The sequence below is a fragment of the Galeopterus variegatus genome, unplaced genomic scaffold (assembly GCF_000696425.1).
Source record: "Galeopterus variegatus unplaced genomic scaffold, G_variegatus-3.0.2 Scaffold324, whole genome shotgun sequence".
NCBI classification, from domain to species: Eukaryota; Metazoa; Chordata; class Mammalia; order Dermoptera; family Cynocephalidae; genus Galeopterus; species Galeopterus variegatus.
In genome coordinates this window covers 167,135-186,106 of record NW_007726435.1, presented here as the reverse complement: position 1 = coordinate 186,106, position 18,972 = coordinate 167,135, and the positions used below count along the sequence as shown (strand labels likewise).

The following is an 18,972-nucleotide window of genomic DNA, read 5'->3' as shown; positions in this document are numbered from 1 at the left end:
TTGAGAGTGTGCGAGTCAACAAACTTACAACACTAAGGGAGATATAAAATGTTGAAAATCTTTTAAAGAGATATTTGACAATGTATATTAAAACACTAAGAAATGTACATGCATTTTGGTCAAGCAATTGCATATCTTGGAGGTCTATTCCAAGATGACTATAAATACACCCAGTATTATGCAAGGTATACATAACTGCATCATTTTATAAGATACAAGAAATAACTAACTGATGGAGTTTGGATGTGTTGTCCCCTCCAAAACTCATGTGGAAATTTGATCCCCAATGTGGTGTTGGAAACTGATTGAGTCATGGGGGCGGATCCCTCATGAATGGATTAATGCTCTCCCTGGTGCAGGGGATTAATGAGTGAGTTCTCGCTCTATTAGTTCCCACGAGAGTTCATTGCTTAAAAAGACCCTGGCACTTTCTCTGTCTCTCTTGCTTTCTCTCGCCATGTGATCTGTTTGTACCTGCCGGCTTCCTGCCACTTTCCACCATGAGTAGAAGCAGCCTGAGGCCCATGTCAGATGCAGCTGTCCCAGAATCATAAGCCAAATTAACCTCTTTCCTTTATAAATTACCCAGTCTCAGGTATTCTGTTATAGCAACACAAAACGGACTAAAACACTAACATTTTCAGTCACATAGGAAAGGTTTAATAAATAATGGGATGGTGTTAAAATGAATAAAGTATTTTGAAAACTATTAAACAGCATGGAAACATGTCTTTGATATACCAATGAATAAAAAGTTTATAAAGAATATACTTGATAATCATGATCTTAATAAAGAAAAGTGATACGCATGCCCCAAAATGACACAAGAATCTTTATCTCTACGTGTCGGCAGGATAAGGAATAATTTTCATTTTCCTTTATCTGCTTTTCTATATTATCAAATGTTTTTATATTTTGAATGATCCTCAATATCTGAAAATAAAATATGGCTCATATTCATAAATAAATGGTAGTGCAAATCAACATCTGGAAAATATTTGCAACCATTTAATCTGTTTTTTTCAACAAATATTTACTGTGTGTCTATTATGTGCCAAGCACTCTCTTAGGTATTTGAGATACAAAAACCTTATGGAGTTTGCTTTTTGGTTGGGGATATTGATATTAAACAAGTAAGTAAATGAATTCTGAAGATACAGTTAATGAGAATTTATAGAGGAAATAAGCAAGGCTCAAGTAGGGTTTGAGTTGAGCCCTGAAGAATGAGAGAAAGCCAGTGTGTGAAGGGAAATGGGGTGGACGTTTCTGGCAGGAAGAACACAGGTGCAAAACCCAGTAGCAGCAAAGAGCTTGGCAGATGATGGAGGAATAGACAGGAGGCAGTGTGAAAGAGGGAGGAAAGGACAGAAACAGTAAAGGGTGGAAGTCTTGGAGTTTGTTTTTTTCTGACTCAAAGGAAGCAATTGATGGCTTTGAAGCAGGAAAGTGACATTTAACTTGTTTTTTTAAAGAAGATCATTCTGCCTGTTATTGAGGATGGACATGCTGAAAACACAAAAAGTGCATAGCAATGAATAAAAAGCAAAAACAAACAAACAAACAAAAAAATACATTTGGAAAATGGCCAAAAAATAGGAAGAGGAAGAAATACAAATCAGTAAGAAACATAGAACAATATTCAACTACAATATTAGCAATCAAAACAACACATTTAAATGATTTTTCACATATTAATGGATCAAAGTTGAAGAAAGAAATTTAATATGTGTTAAGGATATTGTGAGAAAGGCAACCACAAAATTTGGATTGCACATTAATATATTTTTGGAAAACAACTTAATGGTACATATCAAATGCAATACAAAAATGCCCATCTCAGTAATTCCCCAAACAGGAATCTAAGGAGGAAAAATAGAATTAAAAGATAATACTAACTTTTCCATGAATTTTTTGAAGTGTACTTGTACGCACAGGGTGCTGATCTATGTGTTAGTTAAAATAAGTGTTTTCAGTGTTATTTTTCTTCTTGGTAGAGGGATTATGTGTAATTTTGTTCTCTTCTTTGTACCATTCTATTTCTCAAAGATTCAACAAGTGGCCAGTGTTTTTTGACATTCAGAAAAATGGTTATTGAAGAAATGGCTAAGGAGAAGCCCCAAACAAGTTCATCTTAACACAGAAATGAGAGGAGGCAGAAGAAAAAAAAAATGTTACATAAAAAAGCTTCGGAATTATATACATTTGAGTTCCAAACTTGTTTTTACCACTTTCACACTTCATGACTTTGGGCAAACCAACTTCTCTTAGGCTTGGTACCCTCATCTGTAAATGGGGGCAATACTAACCTCCGAGTGCTCTTGTATTACCAAACACGTAAAAAAACACCTAGCATGGAACTGAGACGACTATGGAACTGCTACACCTGTTACTGCTTCTAGGAATAATCAAAACAGCAACAGCAATGTAGTCTTTACTATGTGACAGTTGCTCTCGGTTTTATATTACAAGTTCCCCCTCCGCCCCCATCACTTTAATACTCATGGCAAACCAAGAGGAAGAAACTGTTGTTATTCCCGTCTTACAAATGAGAAAATTGAGGCATAGAACATTTGTTTGTCCAAAGTACTAAGCTAGTAGGTGACAAATCTTGTGTGATTTCAAAATCCAAATTCTTAGTGACTATGCATGTTCGAGACATTTTAGCTTTCTTCATCTTTTACTTGTTATCCCATTTATAGAAAAGCTCTCCTTTGTATGTAGTAGGTGTACTGGGATCTGTTTGTAGAAATCTACTCATTCGTACGTTCCCCTTAAACAAACTGAGAGACGGCTTTTTCCTGTGGCATTTATCCAGCATGTATAATTGTTTACAACTGTGACCCACACTGTAGGGGATCTAAAGATGAGTAGGGTCTAATTCATCTTGCCTTTGGGAGATTTATATTCTGGTTGAAAGGATAAGACAGAACAATTATGATTCAAGATAGGCTGTCATACAAGAGGTACACAGAACTTAGGGGAGGACGTAATCACTTCTACAAGAATGCAGACATGTTCTGAGAGAGGTGGCTTCTGAACAGACAGTGAACAAAGGATGAACAGGCAAATAGGGGAGTGAAGCAGAGAATAAGTAATAAATGAAAAAGCACAACAATCTGGGCTGATCACCTCTGCTTTACTGGAGTTTAGAAAACAATCGTGTTGGAGAGGCAACCAGGAGATGAGGGCCTGGCCATGATGTTTGAGTGGCCATACATGTTTTGATAGGCAGAGAGCTTCCCAAGGCATTTTGCAGAGGAGAGAAAATTAGCCCTCTACCTCAGGAAAATGACTCCACCAGCTACAGACAGAATTGAAAGGTGCTAGACCAACCATCAGGATGTGATTCAGTGAGGAGAGTTTTGCAACCGTTAGGGAAGAGGTAACGAGGGACAGAAGGTGATTAAAGAGAGGTAAGTGAGAGGTAAGGGCATGGAATTTAGTTATGATGAGTTTCAGGTACTGGTAGAATGTTCATCTATGTGTGAATGCCCATCAGAAAGCGACAGTCTCTATCAAAATAATCTTCAGCATCTAGGTACACCAACTGTAAACAGTATTTAAGTCAATCAGAATAACAGAATATAAGATCAAATTCTGTACCTAAAACTCTAAAAAGTTTCCCTCCCTGATTGCAGGAAATAACACTTGCAGATTCAGGTATTACGTAGCTGTATTCAAACAAAAGCAATGATTTGTCAAAGGCCTAGAATGTTGAAAAGCTTTTAGCTTGAGCTGCATGAGTGACTGGGAAAATTATGATTATTTCATGTCCAGAGATTTACTTTTACTTGCCAAACTGTTTATTTTGTTATAGTTCCCAATTTTTCAGGGATTTACCTCACCCTAGAATAAAAGCTTTACAATCATTATTATTGTATAGTTGTAACACAGCAGAATCCAGGAGTTGCCAATCCTCTTTTTAACCATAGTACTAATTTACTAAACCCACAGTGCTAGATTTAAATGCTGTGCCTAGTAGGAAATTTGAAATACTTGTCCTTGCTGTCTATATACTTTACATGAGTTTTATGATGATTGTTAAATATCTCTGATTAAGCACTTAAAAAGAGAGTTGCTTTTCCTCTGCCAACTGCTGCATTATTAAAGGATTTGCTTCTTTATGTTGGAGATTCTGTTAGAAAGGGGGTCAAGTTGGGGTCCCAAATCAGCTCTGGAACAAATGTCGGTTCAGTTAGGGCATAGACTTCATTTATGAAAATGTTAAAAAGCCAACAATAACTTCTATGGAATAATATTACGATTTTTCTAACTTTGTACTGTTTAAAAGAAAAAAACCTACTTTTAAATACAAATAAATATGTGTCCCTTTATTTGCTATTACAATTCCAGCACACAGAAGATAAGATCATCTGTGACATAATTACTTATGGACCTGCAATAGCTTGCTTCTTCTAGGTTAACCCAAATAAACCAAAAGACATGAGAAAAACAGTAGCAAAGGACTTCATGTAATCCAATGCATTTCTTAGAAAACTAAGTATAATTTAAAAGTGCAAGCAGATCAATAATTCTATAATCTAAAATTTTAAATCCAAAATCAAAAGGGGAGTGGATAAGATGTAGTTTCATGCAAAGCACTGCTCATCCATCACCATTTGGGGAAAATGAGTGCGTGTATTTGTATGTGTGTGTGTGTGCATAAACTTAATTCATTTGACTCATAAGCAAATGGTTAAATTGGGAAAGGTTAGGCTTTGAAAACTCTTTCGTAGAAACGGATTTATTCAAGCAAACGTGTGAGTCACTGTACATATTTTATACACCATAAGAATGATTATGATCATAAAACCATTTTTGTTTTGTTTTCTTTCTTTCTTTTTTTTGCCAGAGAGGGCTTTCAGTAAATACTTTCTTCAGAACATTCTTAGAAAAAATTGAAGTGCAAAGCCACAAAAAGCAACAGTATTTAAATAAATAACACATAGTATAGTTAAAATTATCATACTAGCTCTTTTAAAATCTCATTGCTATTGGTAGCTTCTCCCAATTCTTTCATCACTAATTCCTGTTTGGGTTTTTCAGCACCTTTTCTGTAAAGCAAAATTTTCCCATGTGGATTTTGAACTGTAGGTTCCTGGCCTGTCTGATTAGATGTGTTTATGACCATGTTGTTTTTAGATCGTAGGGTGTAGGCTTCTCTGGGCTTTGATCTTTTTTGGAAGAGCTGGAACTGGAAAGCATCTTGGAAACCACGGCGGAAATTCTCATTGAAGTAACCATAAATGATAGGGTTGATGCTGCTGTTGCAAAAGGCCAGCCAGTGGGCGAAAGGGTAGATGTAGATGTTGATGACATGCAGTTTGTTTGGAGAAAGGTCAGCATAGTCTGTGAGCATCATCAGAGTCCACAGCGGCAGCCAGGAGAGAATGAAAAGCAGGGCCACGATCAGGAGCATCTTAATGACCTTCTGCTTCTTCTTAGACACCACGTGCCACTGCTCCTGGCTCTGCTTGCCCATGTGAGGCACTGCAGTCTTGAAGAGTGAAACCCCAATCCTTCCATACATGATGACAATGAGGGACAGGGGAGCCAGGTAGATGTTGGTGAACAGCACAGTGGTGTAGATCTTCCTCATGTCCTGATTTGGCCAGTTTTCCCGGCACCAGTAGACTGGGCTGGTTTTATTCTGGGAATTGAGTCTCACTCGGTAATATTTTTCTTCTTGTACATGTAACATTACTGCAGATGGAGACATAATGGTGATAGCCAGGACCCAGATGATCACAATAATGATAAATGCTGTCTTGATAGTGAGCTTTGGTTTAAAAGGGTAGACAACACACCGAAACCTGCAATAAAAGGAAAGTATCAGTGAGGCACTGCATCGTAACTTCTGACCTAGTTGTGAATCTAATTTATTTAAGTGATTAGGGGATTCCCACCCACATTCCCCTCAAAGATATAGAAAGTTATTATTTCCTGTAGAGAGGCATGCATTGTCATTTTCTGTAATTGATATATAAGATAAATTTTAACTCAAAATTTGAATAAATGGAGTGTATCAGACACTACTACTAATAAAAAAGTAATAATGACAACTATCATATATTGAACAGGAACACTGAAAACTGTTCCAGGCTCTATTCCATTGGTTTGCATGGACTGTCTCTTTAAGCCTCCCTATTTAAAAGACTGGAAAACAGACCTCGGAAGGTAATAACCTTGTCCATAATTACAGAGAGTTTTAACCCAGGTAGTTTGGCTCCGGAACTCATACTGAACCACTACAGTGTGCTCAGTAGACTGCTAGCTCTTATGGGGTGTGATAGACTATGTCAGTAACGGTCAATGAACTGTTTCTCCCTGATGCTCTTGTGTGGTCCCCTACACAGTATCTGTGTGGTTGGCCATGTAACTTGCTTTGGCCAATGAGACATTAGCAAGCATGATGCAAGCAGAAGCTTTGTAGGCACTTGCACATTGGAGCTTGTCCTTTTGGGATGATTCCTCTTAAAAGCCAGCTTCCAGATTCTGAGAAGCTTGAAGTAGATGACCAGCACATAAAGAAAGATTCTGGGGAATGAGAAGTTGGCTTTCTTGGATGTTCCAGCCCCAACTCAGCTCCCAGGATAACACTGCAGCATGAGTGATTCCAGCTACAACACACAGAGCTGGAAAACTACACAGAGATACCCAGTCAACTTACAGAATCATAAGAAGTAATAAGACATTATTGTTTTAAGCCACTGAGTGTTTTGGTGATTTGTTTCATAGCCCTAAGAGTCTGAGAGTTTCCACTGCGAGTTCTGATTATGAACCTTCCTGTCGTTCTATATCCTCTGATGAGCATGAAAATTCAACATCGGTATGTAAAGTATGCCTTATTTATTTTATTACTATTTTGTTTTTGTAGATCTTGTCACTGTTATTATTGATATCTACTATATTAATTAAAAGATAATTATACTATTAAGCAACTGTATAACATCTTATATTTTTGCCTTTTTAATCTTCATTGATTTTTATGATGGCTGTGTAAACCTGAACCATTATAAAAACTTGCTTTCCATATAAGTAAAGAAATCTAGAGCTTTAAGAAATAATAAACTCTACAGTTTTAAGCAGATGAACAGCATCTCTAGATTAACTTGTCTGATATATCTTCACAAAATGACCAGGTAGCTTGGGCTTTGACTGCGTGTTCTCATTCTTGATAACTTCTTTATGTGTAAGGTCTTCTCTTTTAACCTCCAAATGCCCCTCTAGTCTTCTAATCAATCAATCATTCCATTCAACCACCCTTAAACTGTGGGTAATTTCATAGGCACGATTCTAGGTACTTTGGTCTTTTTGTAGACCTACTAGTAGGGTTTCAAATATTCCTTTTATTGCATCACTAGAGGCTGGGAAAGTGGGGTAAGGGGGACAGGAAGAACTTGGCTAACAAATACAAAATCATGGCTAGATAGGAAAAATAAGTTCTAGTGGTTTACAGTAGTGCTAGGCATCTGTAATTAACATTAATTTACTTTATGTTCTCAATTGGTGAGGACAGTGAATCTCAAATGCTCTCATCACAAAAAAAATGATCAATTTTTTTGATGATGAATATGCTAAGTACCCTGATTTGATCATCACACATTGTATACATGTATTGAAATATAACTATGTACCCCATAAATATGTACAATCAATACAATACATGCCAATTAAGAAATATGAATAAAAATATTCTTTTTTTCAGTAAAAAAAAAATTCTGAGTATATATATTATATATTCAGGAAGGCAAAGATGAGGAAGATAGAGCATGATACTTGCCAAGAAACAGCCTATGTAAATCGAGTGTAATAATTACTAAAATTGTGCTGAGTTTAGGCTTTCTCCAGAGAGCAATGGGGACTTATTGAAGGATTTTATATGGCTGAGGGAAAGATCAGTTTCCCAATCTAGGAAGCTTATTTGAGTTGCGCCAAGGAGAATAAATTTGAGGTTGGCTTGACTGAAGATCTAAGGCCAGTTAGGAAATAATCTCAGTATTCCAAGTGACAAAGAGTAGCGGCCTGGTTCAGGACTAGTTAGCACCAGACTGATAGGACTTGAAGAATGATGGCATAGAATTTAAAAAGAGAACAAGATTCAAGGATAAAGCTAAGAACTTCACTTGAGTTGGGTGAGTAATCCTGCCATTCAGTAATTTGGGGAACATGAGAAAAGGAGCTGCCTTTTTGGGGTTGTGGGGAACTTGTAGTAGAGATAATGAGTTCATTTCTGGATATATTTAGAGGTGCCTGTTACTGGCTGTGCAGTGAAGTCCTCCAGTAGGGACTTTTGAACATAACTATGAAATTCAGGAGAAGGATTTAGTCAGGAGAAATAGGTTTAAGATTTTTTTTTTTTAGTTTGGCTTTCTCTAAGAGCTGACCCTTAAAGGATTTGAGTGCAAATAGTTTATGTAGGAGGAAGATGTAGTGGTTATAAAACATGTCCAAATACCTTGACATTCCTTCCAAATTCTCCTCCCTTCTTGACTATGGACTGATGACTCCATTCTCATGAATAAAATGCACGGAAATGACACTGCATGACTTTCGCTGGCACTCTCTCTTGGGATGCAAACCTTCAGATCTGTGAATTGACATATAAGAAGTCCAGGTGCCTCGAAGCCGCTATGCTAGAAAGCCCACGTGGAGAGATAGAGAGTGTCTGAGGAACCCCAGTTCTTTCAGCCCCACAGCTGTTCAAATCTTCCCAGTCTAAGGCACCAACATGAGAGTGAGAAAGCCTTCAGCCCCAGCCTTGGAGCTGCCCCACCTGATGCCAAGTAGAACAGAGACAAGCTGTACTAGCTAAATCTTCACACATCACAGATTCATGAGCATAATAAATATTGCTGCTATTTTAACTTACTAAGTGGTTTATTTTGGGAGTGGCTTGTTATATAGCAGGAAGTAACTGAAAGTATAGAGAGGCGATACAAGGATGGGAAGGTAGGTAGTAAAGGATGTGAATTAAATCATTAGTTTCATGATTATCCCACCTCTCTATCCCATGATAGAAAAAGTAATGTATTTCTATACCAACACTCAAGAGATTTTGGCCCAGGGATGCTCCAGGGGGTATTAATTCCCTGGCATTTCTGGCCTGCTTTGCTCAAGAATAAGGAGACTTTATACAATTTGGATGAGAGATACAGAGATGAAGACACTAGCAGTTGGATGTCAGGCAGAACCCACTGAAAGGTGCAAAAGATATGAGCAGAGAGAGCACTGAAAGCATCTCACTACAGGAGTGTGATGGTTAATTTTACATGTTAACTTGAGTGGGCCAAAAGGTGCCCAGATTAAACACTGTTTCTAAGTGGGCCTAAGAAGATGTTTCTAGATGAAATTAGCATTTGAATCTGTAGACTCAATAAAGCATATTGTCTTTTCCATTATGGATGGGCATCTTCTAATCCACTGGAGGCCTGAATAGAACAAAAGGCAGAAGAAAGAGGAATTTGCCCCCCCCCTTTTTTTTCCTGCTTGAGCTGGAGCATCTCATCTCATCTTCTCCTGCCCTTGGACTGGAACGAACACCATTGGCTCCTCTAGTTCTCAGGCTTTTGGACTTGGACTGAATTACACCACTGTGTTTCCTGGTTCTCCAATTTGCAAACAGTATATCATTGGACTTCTCAGCCTTCATAATACCATAAGCCAATGCCTCATAATAGTTATCTCTCTCTGTATAGTATGTATATCTAGACAAGAGTACTTCAAAAAGTTCCTGGAAAAATGAAATGAAAAGATAATAGAATCTTTCCATGAATTTTTTTTAGCATATGCATGTTTCCATGAACTTTTTGAAGACCCCCTCATATATCTATATCTATAACTATATCTATATCTATATATCTATCTAACTGTATCCTATCGCTACTGGTTCTGTTTCTCTGGAAAACACTGTCTACTGCAAGGAGTCATTGGCATGTAGATGGCATTTGAAGCCTCTTGAATTATAGTATTACCTGTACTATACTACTTTAAGATTGATTATTCCTCATAAATGCTCTCTTAGATTAATGATTTTTTCCTTTCTCTCCAATAGCTAAGATTAAGACTCCAATATTTCTGTGATGTGCTCAAACATATTTCATTTGCACAGGCAGTGTTAAAATGTCTTGTACATACCGAATTCTAAATAATTTCTTGGTCCAGAATCCTCCTCATTAATATGCAATTATAATAGGAAAGACCCAGAGATGCCCTTCTTTTAATAAAATTCATTAAGCTAAACACTGATAAATATAGTTCTGAAATTTATAAACTTGATTATAAGATTTAAATGTAATAGCACAGGACTGATTGTTCTGCAATCACAAAAATAAGTCTTACCTTTGTTTACTGATTTTTCTCTCTTTTGAAAATATTTTGACCACATAGAAAAGCAAACTTGGTTACTTCCTTTAAAACTTCCATATATATTATTGTTTTAAAAAATAAACCATTTACACCAACCATTGAATTAAAACTAAATGTTTATGCCTTTTAACCATAGGTTATATAAAATAAACACTTTTATCAAGTTTATTTTCTGTTTACATGCCTATAAAGATATTTTTAAATCAGTAATTTTTCTTTGAATGAAAGATATAGTTATTACATTGCTATGTACACATTTTACTTCTTGTAAGTATCAAAATTTTTTAAATGAACATTTATTATAAAGAACAATTCAATTTTTTTTATTGGTGCTACCTCTGAACAATTAAAAATAAAATGAGTAAAACTGAATTTACCTCCTTAAAATCAATTAAGGATATGTAAGACACAATTTAAAATATAGTATCCCTCTGAAATTCAAAGCAAAACACTTCATGCAAAGAATAAAAATAATTCTTGCACTCAATGATTAATCTCACTGTTAAGATTTTTCAAGCATATAGAAAATTGGAAGGAAATGTAGTATATATCTGTGTTATTGCTATCCAGATTTGACAGATGTTAAATGTGTCTGTCATATTTACATCATGTTTTTAATAAACAAAGAAGAAAGAAAGAAAGAAAGATACAGTAATCAAAATAACTTGTTGAACTTTCAGAAGGAGAGAATGGAACTGAGGCTACTAGAGATGGGAAAGGCAGAGGAGAGGAGGGGTCAGCAAGAATTGGTAAAGGGCCACAAAAAAATTATTATACTGTGTAATGTTGAATATACTAATTATCATGAAAAAATAAAGAAATACAATTAATTAAAAAAAGAAATAAAACATTGCAGATACAGTTGAAATCCTTTCAGTAGATCTACTCAATTCTATTCTCTCCCCAGACACCCTAAAGTTGCTACGTATCCCCGATGCCCATTATTTTATGTTTTTACAGTATTATTATTATTTTTTTTTTGTCTTTTTCCGTGTCTGGCAACGGATCGCAACCCTCAGCGTCGCCCCCATACCGGACCGGGACCGGCAACGGGATCGCAGCCCTCGGTGTTGCTCCTGCGCCTCGCTCAGCCAGTGAGTGGGAACCGGTCTGTATGTGGGATCCGAACCCTCGGCGGGAGCGCCGCCGCACTTCCCAAGCGGCGCACTATAGCAGTGCGCCACCGGGCCGGCCCTACAGTATTATTCTGTACATACACTCTTTTGAATTTTACATAAAGGCAATATATTGTATGTATCATTTTGTAACCTCTTATGCATGCATGTTGATTTATGCTGACCTAGTTCATTGATGTTAACCACTGTAAATTTACCCATTGAATAAAAATAACAAAATCTGTTTACTGATTCTAGTCTCATTTGCACTTTAAAATGAAGATCAATGTTTATTTCTAAATGTGCCCAGAAGGCATGATAAAAAGAGTGAAAAAAGTTTAAAGATATTTAAGTACCAAATGTAGTGTGTACGTAGCATAGTAAGCTTGAGATTCAAGTAAAAAATGAAAATGATATTATAGTTTTTTATTCACTCTATATATATGCAATCTAATTAAAGCATATAACTCATTATAAGCATTCACATAAACCAATATACTATATAAATATATAATACCATTTATATATACCATATAAATTTACTATTTACTATAGCACTACTTATTAGTATCAGTAATGTAAACAAATAAATAATATATAAATAAAATAATTTAGTATAATTATAGTAGTAGTGACAAGTTGTGGTAACTTTGGAAATCATCAACCCACGAATTTTAATGTAAATCTTATATCTTTGATATGTGGTGATTAGTATAGGCTTAAATTCTATTCTCTTTACCTATAAACCAAATAAACAAAGACCCACATGATAAGTTCTTAAAAATAGATTAAAACACTTTGTAAATAATAATGTAAGTAATAGATAAGTATTTAAAATAGAATCTATCAAGTTCTTTTGATGTCATGATTCCATTGAATTTCATATTTTTAATCTTGCTCTCTCACTCTGTTTATATATGAGCGTGTGTGTATATTCATATATACACACGCACACACAAGGAGTCTTCAAAAAGTTCGTGGAAAGATTTGTACTTGTATTATCTTTTAATTATATTTTTCCACGAACTTTTTGAAGTCCCCTCATATATGTTGTTGGTTGGTTGTTTCCTTTATTGGACCAGTTTCACTTAGGAAGACACCTTATCTTCCAGGTCATTGTTCAGTTTACCTCTCAAATATCTCTTCATCCTTATTGCCACTGCCTCAATAGACATGTACCTCTTCACCAATCCATATTATTACAAAAGTTTCTTAACTGCTCTCTCTCTCTCTAATCTCACACTACTCCAGTCCATTACATTTGCTGCTAGTTTTTCCAAAATAAAAATTTAGTCATTATCCCCCTGAATAAAAGACTTCATTAGTTCCCTGTTGTCTTCAGGACAAAGTTTACACTCCTTAAAATGGAAGGTAAGCCCGTTGAAAATCCACCCCTTGCCTCCTTTTGTGGACGAATGTCCACTCCGCCTTCCATGTTCCAGCTGAACTGCCACTCTGCACTTCTCTGGACATGTGCCCTATGTCTATGTTTGTCTTAGAAGATGCCCTTTTGCCCGTTTCTTCCCAAAGCAAATTTCTGATCCCTCAAGATTTAGGCAGATCTCATCTCTTCTGTGAACACACCACTACCTGTCCTGACAGGTAGAATTGATCATTTTCTCTCTTGCATAGCTGTTATAGACCAGACACCCATCAGAGAAAGCTCTCTGTAAGTATTTGTTATTGGGTCTATCTGTTCAGCTGATGGTAGATTTCCTGAGGCAGCACTTAGTCTCAGTTGTTTCAGATGGTACACAAGCCAGCCCAGTACCCGGCATATCATAAACTCTCAACAAAGCATGCAAATGAGTGAGTGAATGATTTTTAATCTTAACATCTGGATAAAATTTTAGATTTATTTCAGCTCATTTGCATTTTCACTATTAGGAAATTCTAGATTCTAGTGTGGAAAACAGTGGAATTGTAACATCCTTAATTATTTTGTTATAAAATATGAAAAATTCAATAGTTTTATTTTCTTATTACTATACCTTATGTAGGCATATGCCTTGCTCTTAAAGAGGTAGATGTTATAAATACAATTGGGGGAAAATATGCCCTAATTTAGTAGATTATTTATTTTTCTGGTGAATTAGTTGCAGACGTGCCTGTTTTTCTGGATCAGAGTTTGACGCTGACTCACCTATCCACTGCTATTGCAACTAAAGTAAAGACGGAACCCGCGACTGATATTCCCTGGACCAGTCCACTGACCTTGCACATTGTACTTCCAAATGGCCAACCTGAAAGAGAAATGGGACAGTATTTGAAAAAAATCATATTTTTATTTTGTCTTATTCAAAATATAAACAGAAAGTTGTGAAATAAAGACTAATGCAACTATTTTCTAAATGATAGCCAGGCAAGAATATTTCCTACTATTTTCACTATCTCCAAAACTCTATTTTTTCACACACTGGTAATAAATCAAAACTTACATTGTAGTTACTATATTCTAGGCACTTTAATAATAGCTTTACATTTATTAACGTATCTAATCCCCACAACAAGCTTTTAAAGCCTTTATTATTCTCCTCATCATATAGACAAGGCAACAAAACAAATACCACATGGCTAGTCAGCAACATATTAGGGATTTAAACCTAAGCAGTAGGGTTCCAGAGTTCAGACCATTAACTCTTATGCAATAATTCCCTTGAAATGAATAAAATGGTCAAAATGACGTTTTTCTAATGTGAAAATGTACCCCATAAATTACGAGGAATCAGGAGTTACATACAAAACAAATAAACTATGTTTATTTATATATAATGTAATAAGACAATTTACAACAGAGGTACTTCCAGAATAAAGAGTATTTGTATGGACAAAAATAGTCTATTTGAATTGCTTCCTAACTGAACCTAAGCTACTAGAAAGTGTATTTGAAAAATTAATAAAACCATTACAGCGGTTTGATATTCTAAAATCCCTATCTGCTATTAAAGGAAAGTAACAATATTTTTCCACTAGCAGATATTCTAGTTCCACAAAAGATGAATATTACACATTTCTCATATTTTTAAAGTTTATCTTTAAAAAATATCCTGCAATTTACTTTTCCAAAACAAAATATTCTTACTTAGTATAAAATATTTCAAATAACCTAAATAATCTAAGTGTATCTAACAAAAAAAAATGGTCATCTATCTGACCATCCAAAATAGGTGTTTGAGTGACTTTACTGAATGGAAACCAAAAGAGAATATGTCTCCCTCAGTCCTAAAATTTGTTAGGTTGTTATAGGATTATTTTTCAACAAAAATGCAAGAGCATGCACAGTCTTTGGTTGAACATGGAAGTATAAGCGTATGTTTTATATTACCACTCTCACCAAACTCCCCTAAAATGACAGCAGTAGAGATTGAGGTGCCGGATACTACTGAATGTGAAGTTGGGAAAACAACGTGGTTGATGGAAATGATGTATAAATCCAATCAGAGGCCACTGGATCGTCCCCCATGCTGGCAAAAGAACGGAGATTTACTCTCTGAGGAGGTGGAACTGCTGGTGCTCTAGACTCTGAGTCACCATGTGCAGGGATAGTGGGTCCCACAATGTCACAGAAAGATTAAGCAAAATTATATCATTGCATGGAATACCACTGGCTCAGAGACCCACTCAGTTCCAAAATGCAGCAGCCAGCCTACATCCCTATGGCAGTAGATCAGAGGGTTTCTTTCTGGGGAAAGTGACCTGTTCAAGAACACAAACAAATTTTGACAGCTGTGGATTTCTTAATGAACAGCCCAGACTAACGAGATTGGGGGTGGCCCTACCTTCAACCTCCAGGCATTAGGAAGTTCCAGGCAGCCACATAGTACCTCACTCTAAAACACAAGCTTCTAAGTGCCAGTTAACATTAGGGAAATCTCAAATTTGAAAGAAAGAGACTAAAATAGGAAGAAAGAAAGTTTGGGGAAAACTGAGATGAGTCAGGTATTTGAAAAATGAAAACAAAAATGTTATTAACAGTGTTAGAGAGATGACACATTCTATCCATCAAACGTGTGCATAATAGTATAAGGAATATGCAGAAAATAAACAAAAATAGCTCAAAAAATTTAAAATAGGATAATGGAAATGAAGAATTCAACATAAAGGTTGGAAGAGAAAGTTGAGAAAATCTTTAAAAATAGAATGACAAGGGGCAGAAAATGGAAGAAAAAAGATGAAAAAAAAAAAAAAAAAGGCACTCAGAATCTCCAATATCTGATTCATATAAACAGAAGAAAGAAAAACAGAAAAGAACCTTACAAGAAAATTCCCCAGAATTGAAAGGCATTCGTTTTTCTGATGGAAAGGGCCTAGTTTGTGTCTGGAGCAATAACTGAAAACAAAAAAACTTACTCCAAGGCACAATTTTATGAAATTCAGAACACTAGAGATAAAGGGATATTCTAAAAGCTTTCAGTAATAAAAACAAAATACAAACCATGGGCAAAAGAAGCAAGAGTCAAATAGCATCAGATTTTGCAGCAGTAACAACAGAGCAATCCCTTTAAAATTCTGAGGGAAGAAATTTCCAACCTAGAATTCTTCATACAGCCAACTATAGCCAAGTGTGAGCGCAGAATGGTATCCTATTTGCAGACATACGAGATCTTGAACATGTTTTATCTCAATGCACCATTTCTCAGGAAGGAATAAACCAAGACAAAAGAAGACCAGAAAAGAGGAGCTTGAGCATAAAGAGAGGTGAAGAGAATTGTTAGGGCCACAGTGAAGAAACATCCCAGAGCAATAGTCGGACTCCATGTCTGGAGAGTAACATGTCTGGATAGGAACAAGAGGACGGAGAGCATCAGGAGAGGTACCTCAAGGGAAAGGGGCAATTTATAGGTTACCTGATACGTTTAAAGGTATTGATGAGAGTGACACTCCTGGAAGAGAATTTGAGTATGCATGACTGATAGGCACATACCAAAAACTGAGTAAATCAAAATACACCCTTAGTAAATCCAGGAAAATGAAAAACATTTAACAAGAGAGAAATTGATATCATGTAATTTCCATGGCTCTGTGGGGGTAATATGAACATTATATAGGAATGTATACTCTAAATATTGACTTAAACAAAAACTATTACATAATTACATTGTGAGAATGAGAGAAGATAAAGAGTGTGAATGTGTGATGGAAGTTTGTGTGATGGAAGAGGATTATGAGAACTAAATTTACATCTACTTCAGTTTGAAACAGAATATTGAAAACATGTTATTTAGAGATATGGTAGTAATTGCCAAAAAATACTGAAAGTGGTTGCCTCTTGGGAATGAATATCAAGGGGTAAGGAGGGGCAGTTTACATGCAAACATTTTAAAGTAATAATTTAATTAAATTAAAAATATTTATGGGGGAAAATATGGAGAGCACTTGTTATTGGCAAAATAACATGCCTGAAATTAGGATAAAAGTTGATAATTTTTGTATACTCTTTCACCCATTTTTTTTTGTTGTTGTTTGTTTGTTTTGTCTAGCACAGTGTTTTGAGAATGTTACATCCTTAGTAAATTTTTTAAATGATAAACATCACAAAAACTCAGAATCTATGCAGTACATGACTGATAGAATAGGCACTCTCAATTCTTTCTGGCTCCCTCTCAAGAGAAAGGAAGGAAACAGGAAAACTCCAAAGAGAAACCTCTTTTTCTATTTTTCAGTAAACTGATGTTGAATGCTATGAAAGGATTAAGAGCTATGATATGGCTCAAGCTGCTCTAAATATATTCGATATGCTGCTAATGTTTCATTTTTTCTTATACAGATTTGGAATGTAAATATCTTGAGTACTTCTCATTAATTAATCAACAAATATTTATTAAGTTGATGCTGTGCAACAAAACTGCAGTGGGAGCTGGAGATACAATTTTTCTGCACTTTTGGAGTATATAAATTAGGACTTAATATAGTAGAAATGTGGACCCAGAGTCTATAGGGCAGTACCCTAACTCTTATAAGGTGAAGTTACTTATGTTGCATATATAAACTACCACTTTTTGAGAAATCACTGGGATTGTTTCATCTTCCATCAAAAACTGTTAGAAATACCTCTAGCTAACCACAGGAGGGCCTACATTTCTATTCATGTTTGATTGAAGACATTGCATCAATTGAAACCAGATTTATCAGTTCCTTGAACTTTACAGACTCTAGCAATATTTCTATCTACTGTGTGTGTCCTGAATGTTATTAAGCAAATTCTAAGCTTTGGTAAAAAGTGCTAGATCTCATTCTCTGATGACCTTCAATGAACATTCCGTAAAAATGACAGCCTCTACTCTTCATCTCTGTCACTTTTATTTTTCTCCATAATTCTTCTCATTCTCTAATTACAGTATACATGTATTTGTTTATTATCTGTCTCCTCCTTAGAATGTACCTGGTGCAGTTCCTGGAACTCCATTAATACTTGTGAATAAACAGAATGAATGAATGACCTTGCCATGGCTGCAGGGATATGGAAGAAACATTTTCTCATACCATCTTTGCACCGCACACAAGTCAACATACCTGCTATGATATTGTCCAGCAGAGTTATAGGCATACAGAATATGCCAACTAGTAAATCACTTATTGCCAAGTTTAAGATGAAGAGATTTGTGACTGTGTGCATGTGTTTGTTCCTCAATACAATAAAGCAAACCACAGTATTTCCCATTATGCACAGGAAGAAGATCAGAAAGTAGGAAAAAATGAAAATCGCTGCCACTTGAGGTTGGTGAAGATAGTAGTTCACATAGGTAATATTAATATCTGAGTGCAGATGATGCTTTGTGTCATTGGCATTCCAGATGTGATGCCAGTTTTCTGAAGAGTTTGAGTCCCATTTCTCACTCATGACGGACCTTAACAAAGGAGAGGCAGAAAAGAAAAGCATGATTAGAAAGTGGTAGGATATAAGCTCTGTGCTTGAGCTTAATAACAGGGACACTTTTAAAATATCACGGAATTTTGATGGGCCTTCTATAACAATCCATCAGTTTTGCATGGAACTAGGTTATAAGTAAGGCATTATATTATCAAGATTTTAACCAAGAGCATTTGAAAATTCTACTTTATGCCATAGGTAACAATTATTTTATTTCATATATTTCTATATTATTTGTATATCTCACTTCTTTGGGTATATCCTCTATCCATTTACAACATTTCCTTTGCCTTCCAAAACTGTCCTTCCCTCTGCCTCCAGGTATTGTAACCTGTCTAAACTCATTTGTTCTTTTAATGCTAACTTACATGCTTCTAGCTTTCCTGATAATCTGAACAAGATGGGGTAGCCACATCTTCAAAAGTCCCATAGCAATAAACTTCTTGTGTTTGCCTTATTCTGTTTGACTCAGTTAATTGAATATCCTTTTTATACACCTCCGTATGTAGACATAGCCACCGTACTGTGAGTCTCTTAAAATAGGGCTAGGCTACGTGTCTTGGTTTCACTTAACATAATTCTACTCACACAGAATGTATCAATAAATTACTTGGAATC

General features: G+C 35.7%; 1 protein-coding gene across 1 annotated transcript; it reads right to left on the bottom strand.

Annotated features, from left to right (window-relative positions):
- Positions 1-4,723: 4,723 nt before the first annotated feature.
- Positions 4,724-18,354, bottom strand: NPFFR2 (neuropeptide FF receptor 2). The gene is made up of 3 exons (XM_008567490.1): positions 17,997-18,354; positions 13,627-13,726; positions 4,724-5,813 (listed from the first exon to the last, which is right to left on the bottom strand). The coding sequence occupies exons 1-3, from the start codon at positions 18,322-18,324 to the stop codon at positions 4,964-4,966; spliced, it is 1,278 nt and encodes a 425-aa protein (XP_008565712.1). The 5' UTR covers positions 18,325-18,354; the 3' UTR covers positions 4,724-4,963.
- Positions 18,355-18,972: the final 618 nt, after the last annotated feature.